General features: G+C 42.3%; 1 protein-coding gene across 1 annotated transcript in view; it reads right to left on the bottom strand.

Moving 5' to 3' along the window:
* Positions 1 to 13,396, bottom strand: part of LOC120019934 (E3 ubiquitin-protein ligase rnf213-alpha-like) — a 59,266-nt gene that overhangs the window by 10,177 nt on the left and 35,693 nt on the right. Inside the window, exons 29-44 of the mRNA XM_038963345.1 lie at positions 11,147 to 11,334; positions 9,205 to 9,325; positions 8,700 to 8,800; positions 8,391 to 8,570; positions 8,115 to 8,281; positions 7,827 to 7,929; positions 6,351 to 6,465; positions 5,998 to 6,205; positions 5,616 to 5,815; positions 5,276 to 5,398; positions 5,023 to 5,133; positions 4,009 to 4,251; positions 3,784 to 3,877; positions 3,494 to 3,528; positions 3,296 to 3,399; positions 2,750 to 2,906 (exon numbers count right to left, since the gene is read on the bottom strand). Coding sequence (XP_038819273.1) covers positions 2,750 to 2,906; positions 3,296 to 3,399; positions 3,494 to 3,528; positions 3,784 to 3,877; positions 4,009 to 4,251; positions 5,023 to 5,133; positions 5,276 to 5,398; positions 5,616 to 5,815; positions 5,998 to 6,205; positions 6,351 to 6,465; positions 7,827 to 7,929; positions 8,115 to 8,281; positions 8,391 to 8,570; positions 8,700 to 8,800; positions 9,205 to 9,325; positions 11,147 to 11,334 — 2,250 coding nt within the window. The remainder of the gene's footprint in view (positions 1 to 2,749; positions 2,907 to 3,295; positions 3,400 to 3,493; positions 3,529 to 3,783; positions 3,878 to 4,008; positions 4,252 to 5,022; positions 5,134 to 5,275; positions 5,399 to 5,615; positions 5,816 to 5,997; positions 6,206 to 6,350; positions 6,466 to 7,826; positions 7,930 to 8,114; positions 8,282 to 8,390; positions 8,571 to 8,699; positions 8,801 to 9,204; positions 9,326 to 11,146; positions 11,335 to 13,396) is intronic.

Raw genomic sequence — 13,396 nt, 5'->3', positions numbered from 1 at the left:
TCCTTTAATAGTAATTAAGTATATTATCTTACATTGGTTAGGTGCTGGAGATAATGAATGAGGTTGAAAAGTGGCATAAATGTCCTTTAATAGTAATTAAGTATATTATCTTACATTGGTTAGGTGCTGGAGATAATGAATGAGGTTGAAAAGTTGCATAAATGTCCTTTAATACTAATTAAGTATATTATCTTACATTGATTAGGTGCTGGAGATAATGAATGAGGTTGAAAAGTGTCATAAATGTCCTTTAATACTAATTAAGTATATTATCTTACATTGATTAGGTGCTGGAGATAATGAATGAGGTTGAAAAGTGCCATAAATGTCCTTTAATACTAATTAAGTATATTATCTTACATCTCGGCCACGTTGGGTCTTTCCTTTTCGTGGTTTTAAAGTGCGACTACCTTTTGAACTCTCTAGATATTTTTTCTCCTACGTACCAGCCACCTTTCATTCTAGCCTGAGCGCAAACCTTCATACTGACTTTCGTGGAGAATATTATTGTGAAATACTGCCTTCTATAAACTTCTTTGGATTTCATTACAATAGAACATTTGAAATTAGTCAAATAAAACTAACAAGCTGACTGATGCTACATCTATTGGATGAATGTCATTCATATTCCATTCACCCAGCTCAATGTAACATCGATTGGTTTAGGTTACTACATGATACTCGATTTTCCCTATACCCGTCATGAGGTTGCTACAACCTAGCCTATGAATGAAATTTTACAGGTCGAGAGAAACAATTTGAGTAATGAAGGTGACAGTCAGTGACACATTCAATACCACCTTGCACTCTTGCCTGCATCTAGCTGATCTAGAGTGTAATCATTAGTGCAACATTTGCAAACGAGAGTTTATATTGGACAAATTTGGGTATGTTTATCCCCATTTCGTTCCTTATGCTTCCGTTTAAGAAATGTTTTTCAACAGAATCGGTTGAATGAATACACCCCTGATCACACGCAAACACAGTTAACTTTCATAGCAGCCACATACAAACAGCATAATTCCTTCTCGCATCGACGCACTCTCCTCCTCTCACCTTTTCCCTTCGCTTGTGGACTTCAGTGCACAACACATCAGCTGTCTGGGACATTTACAAGCCAAACCTTCATATCCTAACTGCTAAATACATCGTTGTCAGCCATATTAGCTAACGTCATAGTCAACATAGCTACTAGAACTAACGCGTTAGTAAACCCTCTACAATCTTGCTGTACAGTGTACAAGAGTTCCAAAAGGAACTCATAGGTGAACCCTTTGAATAACCTTTTTTTGTTGTTCCAGGTAGAACCCTTTTTGGTTCCAGGTTGGACCCTTTGGGGTTCCATGTAGAACCCGCAAGCAGTTTAGCAGTTACACCGGCGGGCCCTGGTGGCAATACATATCTAAAACCAAAAGCTTACCTTGACTTGGAAAAGTTTGAGCCGGATGTTTGAGTAGGCTAAACTAGCTAGCTATGTAATTGGAAGAAAAAAATACAACGAAATCTCTCTCTCTCCTTCATTTTTTAAGAAATTAATTTGTTCAAAACTGTTCAACTATTGTCTTTATCGCTCTTTGAGTCAACTACTCACCACATGTTATGCACTGCAGTGCTAGCTAGCTGTAGCTTATGCTTTCAGTACTAGATTCATTTTCTGATCCTTTGATTGGGTGGACAGTTCATGCTGCAAGAGCTCTGATAGGTTGGAGGATGTCCTCCGGAAGTTGCCATAATTACCGTGTAAATCTATGGAAGGGGGTGAGAACCGTACCTGTCCTCTGGCTACAACATGGTGCAACCGTACAGAGTGCTGTTGAGACTACTGTAGACCTTCATTGCAAAACAGTGTGTTTTAATAAATTATTTGGAGACGTAAAAATATTAGTATGGTTTTATCTAAAGCATAACTTTTTTACTGTTTCACTATTTTTATGGAATTCACTGAAGATGGTCCTCCCTTTCATGCTCTGGTATAGATAATCCTCTAAGAAAACCAGTGGTCCAAACCTCATGTCTCGATCACAATCTGTTAAGAAGTTAACGGAGTTTTTACCCTCGTTGGATGGCCAGAATTAGGGGGACTAAATCAAATGGGTCCAGAGAGAAAAAAAGTGGTCAGAAATGTTGAACATTGTATTGTGTCAGCTAGGCTGGATTCTGTGCAAGAATTAAGGCTACCTGACAGGCAAACTTTCCTGTTGAACTCGTTCTTTCTTCTCGAACCCACAGGACATAAAAAAATTGAGAGGTAAGATAGATATTGATTTTGAGACCAAATATTTCTTACAAAAACTAGCGTATCTCTGACATGTCAACTGAGCACTGAGCGTATACCAAGCTTTTTATTTTCAAAGCCTTTTACATTTAATTCAGCTCGTCATGCAAATTTTGCTTTTAGCGACCTGCAGAAACAACTTTGAAGGCGAATACCCCAAAAATATAAAATCCTCAAAAGTTGTTACTAGATACCTGCAGAGCTCGATAAATCAGATTTATAATGTTGTGAAATCCGACTTTAATGTTGATGATAAGTTCAAGAAAGAACCCACTGAACAATTGATAACATGAATTATCATATTTCTATTGGTAAAATGTATTTTATAATACAAGGAAGTGGAATTTCATCACCAAAGCAATCACTCTGGGCAGCGTGGGTGGACTCCCTACTTAGTTAAGGCACTGTTCTTTCACACACTGGACCCATTAAGCTAGAAAGAGTTGGCAGCCTTTGGCAGACAAGATGGCCTACCTGTGGCTGCTCTGAGGCCCCTCTCAGCATGGCCAGGTGGGTGAGCAGTCTGACCAGGATGAAGGGGGTGAGGGACATGTTTTTGGTGTCCAGGGTGTCTGGGTTGTCCCTCCTCTGAGGGTCTCCCAGGATGTGGCCAGTCCTTGTGAGATCTCCCCTAAGAGGACACGTTCAGTTATTAGTCATGACATGAGATCTGGAGCCATGTATCAAACGTATCAGAAAACACTCTTAGAAAAAAAACCTTTGGGGTTCCATGAGGAACCCTCTGTGGAAAGAGTTGTACATGGAACCAAAAGGGTTCTACCTGGAACCATAAAGGGTTCCTATGAAGACAAGAACCCTTTTGGAACCCTTTTTTTCTAAGAGTGTTTTCTGATACGTTTGATGAAGAACCCTTTTTCTAAGAGTGTGGGAGTGCTGATCTAGGATCAGGTCCCTCCTGTCCATATACTTTAGTTTAATTTTAAAGGCCGAACTGATCTTAGATCAGCACTCCTGCTTTGTCAGTAATATCAATGTTGGGCCCTTAGAGAGCTGACTTACTGCTGTAGCTCCATCTTCTGGAAACCAGTCAAGGGAACATGGTTCTCCCCTCCAATCTCCGCCCTACACTCTAGACATTTTGCCTTCTGGGTGGGTTGACCACACTGCAATAGAGTGGGTAAATCAGTTGGCTGTTTGCTTAGCTAATGAACATAAAATATTAAACTAACGTAATTTTACATGAAGAACTTTGCTTACCTTATCCACAACACAGGGGTGACCATTCGGACAAGCTGTTGAGATTTGAGTCAAAACTGAGCTTATACAGAAATGTCATTGTTTTTGACCTAAAATTATATTAGCTGAATCTGAAAATAACAATACTTTTCCAACAGTAGATATCCATAACACAGTTACTGTCTATATGCTTCCTGTAGCACGATGTTAACAAATACAATTTCACAGAGGTGTAACTCGGATGATTTACTCAAAGTTCAAGTTAAAGTACAAGCGTTTATCAGGTTAAGATTCAAAATGTCTGTACTTACAGTACCAGGAGAGTCCATAGTCCACTTTATTCTGTGTTATAAGCCTTTGAGCGACAACCAGCATGTCCTCAGGCATTGAGGGTAGAAAGGCACTCTGTTGGGGTAGACATAAGCAGATAAAGACAACTCTCACAGTCAATAAGGATAAGGAGAAAGTCAATGTAAGGAGAAATAATAAGGAGAAAGTCAATGTAAGATATTGACAGGTGCTGATGAGAATCATACCAGCATATTGTTGGGAGACAGGCCAAGCTGCTGTAGTGGTGTGAGCAGCCCTTCTGTCCCAGTGAGCAGCACAGCAGACATGTGGACAGCCAGCTCTATAAGGGTGTGCTCCACACTGGACCGGTCTGCCAGGACACTCAGTCCTCCCATCCTGTTGTGAACCAATTCTTTGGCAAAGTCCCTCACTTCCCTGCGATTTAGGTATCTTGATCCCTCGATGAAGTCCTCAAGTGCTTTGCATTGCTGGAGGAGTAAAACAAAGTCAGTCATTTTGGATAAGTGTAATTGGGATTTTCTGAAGTCTACAAAAGTCTATATAATTCAAAGTATAACTATTATAACATCAAAATCGGGAATAGTTTGCCAACTCTATTGTTAGTTTTGGGCTAACAGTTTTCCCTCTGATGTGGAGTTGAAGGAGATGGTCTAGAGGCTTGTGTTCCTACCTTAGGGGCGGGGTAGAGGCTGTGTTCCTACCTTAGGGGCGGGGTAGAGGCTGTGTTCCTACCTTAGGGGCGGGGTAGAGGCTGTGTTCCTACCTTAGGGGCGGGGTAGAGGCTGTGTTCCTACCTTAGGGGCGGGGTAGAGGCTGTGTTCCTACCTTAGGGGCGGGGTAGAGGCTGTGTTCCTACCTTAGGGGCGGGGTAGAGGCTGTGTTCCTACCTTAGGGGCGGGGTAGAGGCTGTGTTCCTACCTTAGGGGCGGGGTAGAGGCTGTGTTCCTACCTTAGGGGCGGGGTAGAGGCTGTGTTCCTACCTTAGGGGCGGGGTAGAAGCCTGTGTTCCTACCTTAAGGGCGGGGTAGAGGCCTGTGTTCCTACCTTAAGGGCGGGGTAGAGGCCTGTGTTCCTACCTTAGGGACGGGGTAGAGGCCTGTGTTCCTACCTTAGGGGCGGGGTAGAGGCCTGTGTTCCTACCTTAGGGACGGGGTAGAGGCCTGTGTTCCTACCTTAGGGGCGGGGTAAAGGCCTGTCCTGTCCTACCTTAGGGGCGGGATAGAGGCCTGTGTTCCTACCTTAAGGGTGGGGTGGAGGCCTGTGTTGGCTGCTCGGTACAGACTGGTGACTTCTCTGAAAAGAGCCAGCAGGATATACAAGGTCCGCCTCCTTGCAGGTGCAGTACATCTCTACAACAAAACAACACACAAAGCTGAGGACAAATTCACCAAACATCCATAAACTCTTAGGTTAGAAATAGTTTTAATAAAACTAATACACACACACACATTACATACAGTGGTATTGAGTTTAGTGGAGTTAAAGTAATACCTGACAGGTATCCTCAATCTCCTGCACACTGTCCTCTAGTACTGCTTTGGCAACAGCCTCGCGGATATCCTGGTAATCGTCTCCATAGACGAGATACTGGTCCATCTGGCCAACATCTTCATTCTGCATACAAGACGATGGAAGACCCTGATATCTATAACATCGTCCTTCACAGTACTAGCTAGGAAAATACACATATGTTGTATCTAACCCGCTCAGGTCCTCTTTAGAAACATGTTTGTAAACACTAAGAGGACAGAAAACAGGACCAATGGGTGTTTTCAACAGTTAAAAAAAAAATGGGGTTGTATGAAACGTTTCATGAAACCCTGTGATGTACCTGTTGCTGCACCTCTTCAGGAAAAAGCCACCCGTACTTCTCTGTATCCTTCAGCATCCTCTGGACATACTCTACACCCTGCTGGCTGCTGATGTTGCGGATCAGATAAACCCGGTACCAGTCGTTCTTACTCTCCTTACACAGGCTCCTAACAGCGCACAGGAACTCCTCGACCGCGTCCTGAGGATCTTCACATTCCCCTGCACACAATGTGAGGAATCGAGGACAGATCTTGGATCAGTCAGTCAAAGTGATTGCAAGTGTTCCTTATAAAACATTCCTTATAAAAAAACAACATATAATTAATTTACACCAACAAGCACAATTTTTTAAAGCAACAAGGATCAGAATTGGTGACGTCATATCGACTGAGTGTTTTTACCAGACTGTGTGCTATGGAGCAAGTGTGCAGCCGTGTCCAGGCATAGACGGACCCTCGCGATCTGTTGCAGGTACTCTATTGTGACAGTCTCAGCCGACGCAGTGACAGAGTCCAGGAAGTGACTCAAGAACTCAGTCTCTTTCTGCAGGTAGGCCTGCTGATCTGCAGGCTTCTGACATTCATGTGGTTTTCTGTCGAACATGGAGTCCTGCAGAAAAACAGTTATAAACATCTATTCTATTTATTTAACCTTTATTTATCCAGAAAGTTCCGTTGAGGTTAGAAGACCTCTTTTACAAATAGAATAGTGATAGCACTCCATTGATTTAGGGTGAAATCCTGTCAGATCCTACCTCAAGGCAGTTGATGTGGAGCGCATAAAGTTCATTTTTATCCTCAGCCTCTAGAATGTTGCTCTCTTCTATCAATGTCAAATACTGCTGCAGATATTCTTTGACTTCATCAAAGCTAAAAACACAACAAAAAAAAAAGTTAATTTTCAGTCAAATGTTTGATAACATCTGAAACAAACTGAATTGCGTTGCTGGTTACAGCAGCATTGCAGTGATACACTACATGACGAAAAGTATGTGGACACCTGCTCGTCAAACATCTCATTCCAAAATCATGGGCATTAATATGGAGTTGGTCCCCCCTTTGCTGCTATAACAGCCTCCACTCTTCTGGGAAGGCTTTCCACAAAATGTTGGAACATTGCTGCGGGGACTTGCTTCCATTCAGCCACAAGAGCATTAGTGAGATTGGGTACTGATGTTGGGCAATTAGGCTTGGCTTGCAGTCGGCATTCAAATTCATCCCAAAGGTGTTCGATGGGGTTGAGGTCAGGTCTCTGTGTAGGCCAATCAAGTTCTTCCACACCGATCTTGACAAACCATTTCTGTATGGACCTCGCTTTGTGCACAGGGGCATTGTCATGCTGAAACAGGAAAGGGCCTTCCCCAAACTGTTGCCACAAAGTTGGAAGCACAGAATCGTCTATAATGTCTATGTATGCTGTAGCATTACGATTTCCCTTCACTGGAACTAAGGGGCTGAGCCCGAACCATGAAAAACAGCCCCAGACCATTATTCCGCTTCCACCAAACTTTACAGTTGGCACTAAACATTGGGGCAGGTAGCGTTCTCTTGGCATCCACCAAACCCAGATGCGTCCGTCAGACTGCCAGGTGATGAAGCGTGATTCATCACTCCAGAGAACGCGTTTCCACTGCTCCAGAGTCCAAGCTTTACACCACTCCAGACGACGATTGGCATTGCGCATGGTGATCTTAGGCTTGTGTGCGGAATGCTCGGCCATGGAAACCCATTTCATGAAGCTCCCGACAAACAGTCCTTGTGTCGACGTTGCTTCCAGAGGCAGTTTGGAACTCGGTAGTGGAGTGTCGCAAACAAGGACAGACGATTTTTACGCAGTACGGGCTTCAGCACTCAATGGTCCAGTTCTGTGAGCTTTTGTGGCCTACCACTTCGCAGCTGAGCCATTGTTGCTCCTAGACATTTCCACTACACAATGATAGCACTTACAGTTGACCGGGGCAGCTCCAGCAAGGCAAACATTTTACGAACTCACTTGTTGGAAAGGTGGTATCCTATGACGGTGCCACGTTGAAAGTCACTGAGCTCTTCAGTAAGGCCATTCTACTGCCAATGTTTGTCTATGGAGATTGCATGGCTGTGTGCTCGATTTTATACACCTGTCAGCAACGGGTGTGGCTGAAATAGCCGAATCCACTCATTTGAAGGGGTGTCCACATACTTTTGTATATATATATAGTGTATAAACAACACTTTTTTTCTGGTTCACTCACGTGTACTTGAGCAGAAGCTTGAGTATCACTGATCGCACCACAGGATTCTTGTCCATAGACTCATCAAATGGTGAGAAATCTTTGGTGTGTATCTGACTTTGTGCTGGTACAAATATAATACAAATCAGAACACAGATAAAAACATTTTACTGAGCCACAATCTTCCCTCCGGTCTGTTTAAATGCTTAAAATGTCAAAAAGAATACAGGAACAAACGGAATCTAAACTCTATATTTTTGACTAGTGTGTGTGTGTGTGTGTGTTATTGCATGTGTGTGTTGAGGGTACCTCTGATGAGTGGGATGGGTTCTGTCTCGACCATGAGGAAGGACAACAGGTGCAGGATGACACCTTTTGATGGGGGGATGTTGTCCTTGAAGCACACAGTAGTGACCAGGTCTATGAAAAACGCATTGCAACTCTGCCTGAACTGGGCGTTTAGGGTGATGCAAGCTCTGCAAAACCATAATAGACAGATTTAGACAGATAAGGCGGTTACAGGGAAAGACATGTCCTTTATCATTGGCTATCCAGTTTTAAAAAAAAAGGGAAAAACACACCCACCTTATGTCCTCAGACACTTTGACCTGGAAGTCATCTGGGAGTTCGTGTTTGCACATGGGGCAGTACATTTGGCCTGTGTTGAGACAGCCTCTGACACAGGTCAGACAGAAGATGTGGTGACAGGGCAGGTCCACCGGGTCTTGTGGTTCCCCCATGCACACACGGCACTGGAAACCAAACCTAAGAAAAAAAATAGCTGGCGTCATTAAACATCAAATTCTGTATACAGCTTATCAGCCACAGCGAATAATGTAGACATATAATATGAAGAGCTTTTTACACTAAATAAATTACATCAAATAGACTTACTTGCAAATCAGATCACTTGCTTTTTGCTTGCAAGTCTTCAGTACTGTAATGATGGCCGCAAATGGTTCCTCCGATTTTACGTCTGAGTTTTTTGCCAGAATCTGCCACACGAGATAATTAGCAGTCACATATTAGTTAAAATGACATCCAACCAATTGAGTTGATTTCCGTTTTATTTTTTTATTACACAGTTGTCGCCCATTACTCCCATTGTTTTTCAGCTAGTGGTGTCAAAAGTTAGCTGAAGTTCCAGGGTTAGGAACCGTTTAAACATTCACTTGTAAAATACTGAATTTATCCTTTAAGCACAAAGTTCAATGTAATGAGAAAATTGCAATACGTTAACATAGTTCAAGAGCTCAGGTTCACATATACATAGTTTAAGTCTGATGGGTGCTAAACCTGAAATATGGGATGGAAATAAATATATAAGTATAAACAAAGCACAAAATGTAAATCGGTGGCATGTTGACTTAAATAACAAAAATATATTATGTGAACTCACTTTGCCTAAGGTACGAGTGTGATCAAGGACCAGAGACTTGAGCTCCCTCTCCTCAGACTCAAAGCCTAGCAGCATGTGTTCCACAAACAGAAAGACGATGCAGATACGGTTCCAATGATTACTAAAAACACAAAACAAACAAGGACAAATCTTTACTTATTCTGGAAGAATTAGCCATATCTGGGAGAAAGTTAATTCAGACAAACAATTACTTACTTTTTATATATATATATATATATATACAGTATATATATATATATATATATATATATATATATATATATATATATATATATATATACAGTATATATATATTTGTTTGACTATTTTCTACATTGTATCAAAACACAAACACAGACATCAAAACTATGAAACAACACATATGGAATCATGTAGTAACCAAAAAAAGTGTTAATTCAAAATATATTTTATATTTGAGATTCTTCAAAGTAGCCACCCTTTGCCTTGATGACAGCTTTGCACACACTTGGCATTCTCTCAACCAGCTTCATGAGGTAGTCACCTGGAATGCATTTCAATTAACATGTGTGCCTTGTTAAAAGTTAATTTGTGTAATTTCTTTCTTTCTTAATGTGTTTGAGCCAACCAGTTGTGTTGTGACAAGGTAGGGGTGGTATACAGAAGATAGCCCTATTTGGTAAAAGACCAAATCCATATTATGGAAAGAACAGCTCAAATAAGCAAAGAGAAGCGAGAGTCCAGCATTACTTTAAGACATTAAGGTTTCTTCAAGTGCAGTCGCAAAAACCATCAAGCGCTATGATGAAACTAGCTCTCATGAGGACCGCCACAGGAAAGGAAGACCCAGAGTTACCTCGCTACCGAGGATACGTTCATTATAGTTAACCACACTTCAGATTACTGCCCAAATAAATGCTTCACAGAGTTCAAGAGACACATCTCAAAATCAACTGTTCAGAGGATACAGCGTGAATCAGGCCTTTATGGTCGAATTGCTGCAAAGAAACCACTACTAGAAGACACCAACAAGATGAAGAGACTTGCTTGGACCAAGAAACATGAGCAATGTTCATTAGACCGGTGGAAATCTGTCCTTGTCTTTGTTTGACGCAGAGTAGGTGAACAGATGGAGGAGGAGGTGTGAAGGTGTGGGGGTGCATTGCTGGTAACACTGTCAGTGATTTATTTAGAATTCAAGGCACACTTAACCAGCATGGCTACCACAGCATTCTGCAGCAATACGCCATCCCATCTGGTTTGTGCTTAGTGGGACTATCATTTGTTTTTCAACATGACAATGAACCAACACACCTCCAGACTGTGTAAGGGTTATTTGACCAAGAAGGAGAGTGATTATCAAATGACCTGGCCTCCACAATCACCCGACCTCAACCCAAATGAGATGGTTTGGAATGAGTTGGACCGCAGAGTGAAGGAAAAGCAGCCAACAAGTGCTCAGAACTCCTTCAAGACTGTTGGAAAAGCATTCCAGGTGAAGCTGGTTGAGGGAATGCCAAGAGTGTACAAAGCTGTCATCAAGGCAAACGGTGGCTACTTTGAAGAATCTAAAATATATTTGGATTTGTTTAACACTCATTTGTTTACTAAATGATTCCATATGTGTTATTTCATAGTTTTTATACTACAATGTAGAAAATAGTAAAAAGAAAAACCCTTCAATGAGTAGGTGTCCAAATTTTTGACTGATACTGTATATTTTTTGTTATTGCTTTTTGAATATCATGGATATGCTTGCTTTACTACTTCATTCCAACATGTGTGGATGGACTAGCACCTTGAATTCAGAACTTTATACAGTGAAGGTCTTCACCTCTTTCGCAATGCATATTGACTTTCTTAAAAAAAATAATAATAAAGAAAGTCAAATGGCCCTCTGTAGTCTTTCAAAGAGACATTAGTCTTTCACACCCTTAGTCTTTCAAAGAGACATTTCCCTCACCAGATGTAGTCAAACAGTTCCCGGCTCCTCTCTCCATACTGCTTCAGGCTTCTCTGGGAGCAGACCAGCTCCATAGACCCCTTCAGTCTTTTCACCTGCTTCAGCCAGTCCTGGCACTGGGCATCAGAGTCCAATGCAGGGGGTTCCAGGAGCTCAACACAGGCAACTGCTGCATAGACATCCAGAACCTGGCAGAGGAGTGAGACAGAAACATGGTATAGTTACTGGCATGTTTACTATGACATTTCTATCAGTATGTTGGCAGTACAGTATATACTGTACTAGTAGAAAGAGGAGGAAGGGAAGCACTACTAAGGTACACAATAGTACATTTGGTAGACAGAAGGTGCTCTTTGGTAAAAGGGGTAAATTGGTCATCAAAAAGAAAGGAGGACCAAGGCACTCTTCATATAATTAATTAAAATGCCTTTATTTGTATGGCATGTTCAATAGAAACAAGGTTTTAAAAATCCGGCTGCATGGCCTTCGTCAGGGAGTACTCCCTTTGATGACAGTATATACTGTAGATAACCTGGTAAAAGTTCAACTACCATATATACTGTATGTTCAACTTCTATCATACATTCATATATACTCTATACAAACATTTGGCACATAAAAAACCTGATTTCTCATAACTAAATGTGGCAGTGTGTGGAAAATATATGCACTTAGCATCTCTGGGCTGTCCTTCACTAGTGTGATTCTTACTCTGGGCTGTCCTTCACTAGTGTGATTCTTACCATCTCTGGGCTGTCCTTCACTAGTGTGATTCTTACCATCTCTGGGCTGTTTTTCACTAGTGTGATTCTTACTCTGGGCTGTCCTTCACTAGTGTGATTCTTACTCTGGGCTGTCCTTCACTAGTGTGATTCTTACTCTGGGCTGTCCTTCACTAGTGTGATTCTTACCATCTCTGGGCTGTCCTTCACTAGTGTGATTCTTACCATCTCTGGGCTGTCTTTCACTAGTGTGATTCTTACTCTGGGCTGTCCTTCACTAGTGTGATTCTTACTCTGGGCTGTCCTTCACTAGTGTGATTCTTACCATCTCTGGGCTGTCCTTCACTAGTGTGATTCTTACTCTGTGCTGTCCTTCACTAGTGTGATTCTTACCATCTCTGGGCTGTCCTTCACTAGTGTGATTCTTACCATCTCTGGGCTGTCCTTCACTAGTGTGATTCTTACCATCTCTGGGCTGTCCTTCACTAGTGTGATTCTTACTCTGGGCTGTCCTTCACTAGTGTGATTCTTACCATCTCTGGGCTGTCCTTCACTAGTGTGATTCTTACCATCTCTGGGCTGTCCTTCACTAGTGTGATTCTTTGCAAGTGATGAACCAAGTGTGATTCTTACCATCTCTGGGCTGTCCTTCACTAGTGGGATTCTTACTCTGGGCTGTCCTTCACTAGTGTGATTCTTACTCTGGGCTGTCCTTCACTAGTGTGATTCTTACCATCTCTGGGCTGTCCTTCGCTAGTGTGATTCTTACCATCTCTGGGCTGTCCTTCACTAGTGTGATTCTTACCATCTCTGGGCTGTTCTTCACTAGTGGGATTCTTACCATCTCTGGGCTGTCCTTCACTAGTGGGATTCTTACCATCTCTGGGCTGTCCTTCACTAGTGTGATTCTTACCATCTCTGGGCTGTCCTTCACTAGTGTGATTCTTACCATCTCTGGGCTGTCCTTCACTAGTGTGATTCTTACCATCTCTGGGCTGTCCTTCACTAGTGTGATTCTTACCATCTCTGGGCTGTCCTTCACTAGTGTGATTCTTACCATCTCTGGGCTGTCCTTCACTAGTGTGATTCTTACCATCTCTGGGCTGTCCTTCACTAGTGTGATTCTTACTCTGGGCTGTCCTTCACTAGTGTGATTCTTACCATCTCTGGGCTGTCCTTCACTAGTGTGATCCTTACCATCTCTGGGCTGTCCTTCACTAGTGTGATTCTTACCATCTCTGGGCTGTCCTTCACTAGTGTGATTCTTACCATCTCTGGGCTGTCCTTCACTAGTGTGATTCTTACCATCTCTGGGCTGTCCTTCACTAGTGTGATTCTTACCATCTCTGGGCTGTCCTTCACTAGTGTGATTCTTACCATCTCTGGGCTGTCCTTCACTAGTGTGATTCTTACTCTGGGCTGTCCTTCACTAGTGTGATTCTTACCATCTCTGTGCTGTCCTTCACTAGTGTGATTCTTACCATCTCTGGGCTGTCCTTCACTAGTGGGATTCTTACCATCTCTGGGC

The sequence above is a fragment of the Salvelinus namaycush genome, chromosome 25, assembly GCF_016432855.1.
Source record: "Salvelinus namaycush isolate Seneca chromosome 25, SaNama_1.0, whole genome shotgun sequence".
Taxonomy (NCBI): domain Eukaryota; kingdom Metazoa; phylum Chordata; class Actinopteri; order Salmoniformes; family Salmonidae; genus Salvelinus; species Salvelinus namaycush.
The sequence above is the reverse complement of the archived record's forward strand: the minus strand, read 5'-3'. Positions and strand labels throughout refer to the sequence as shown.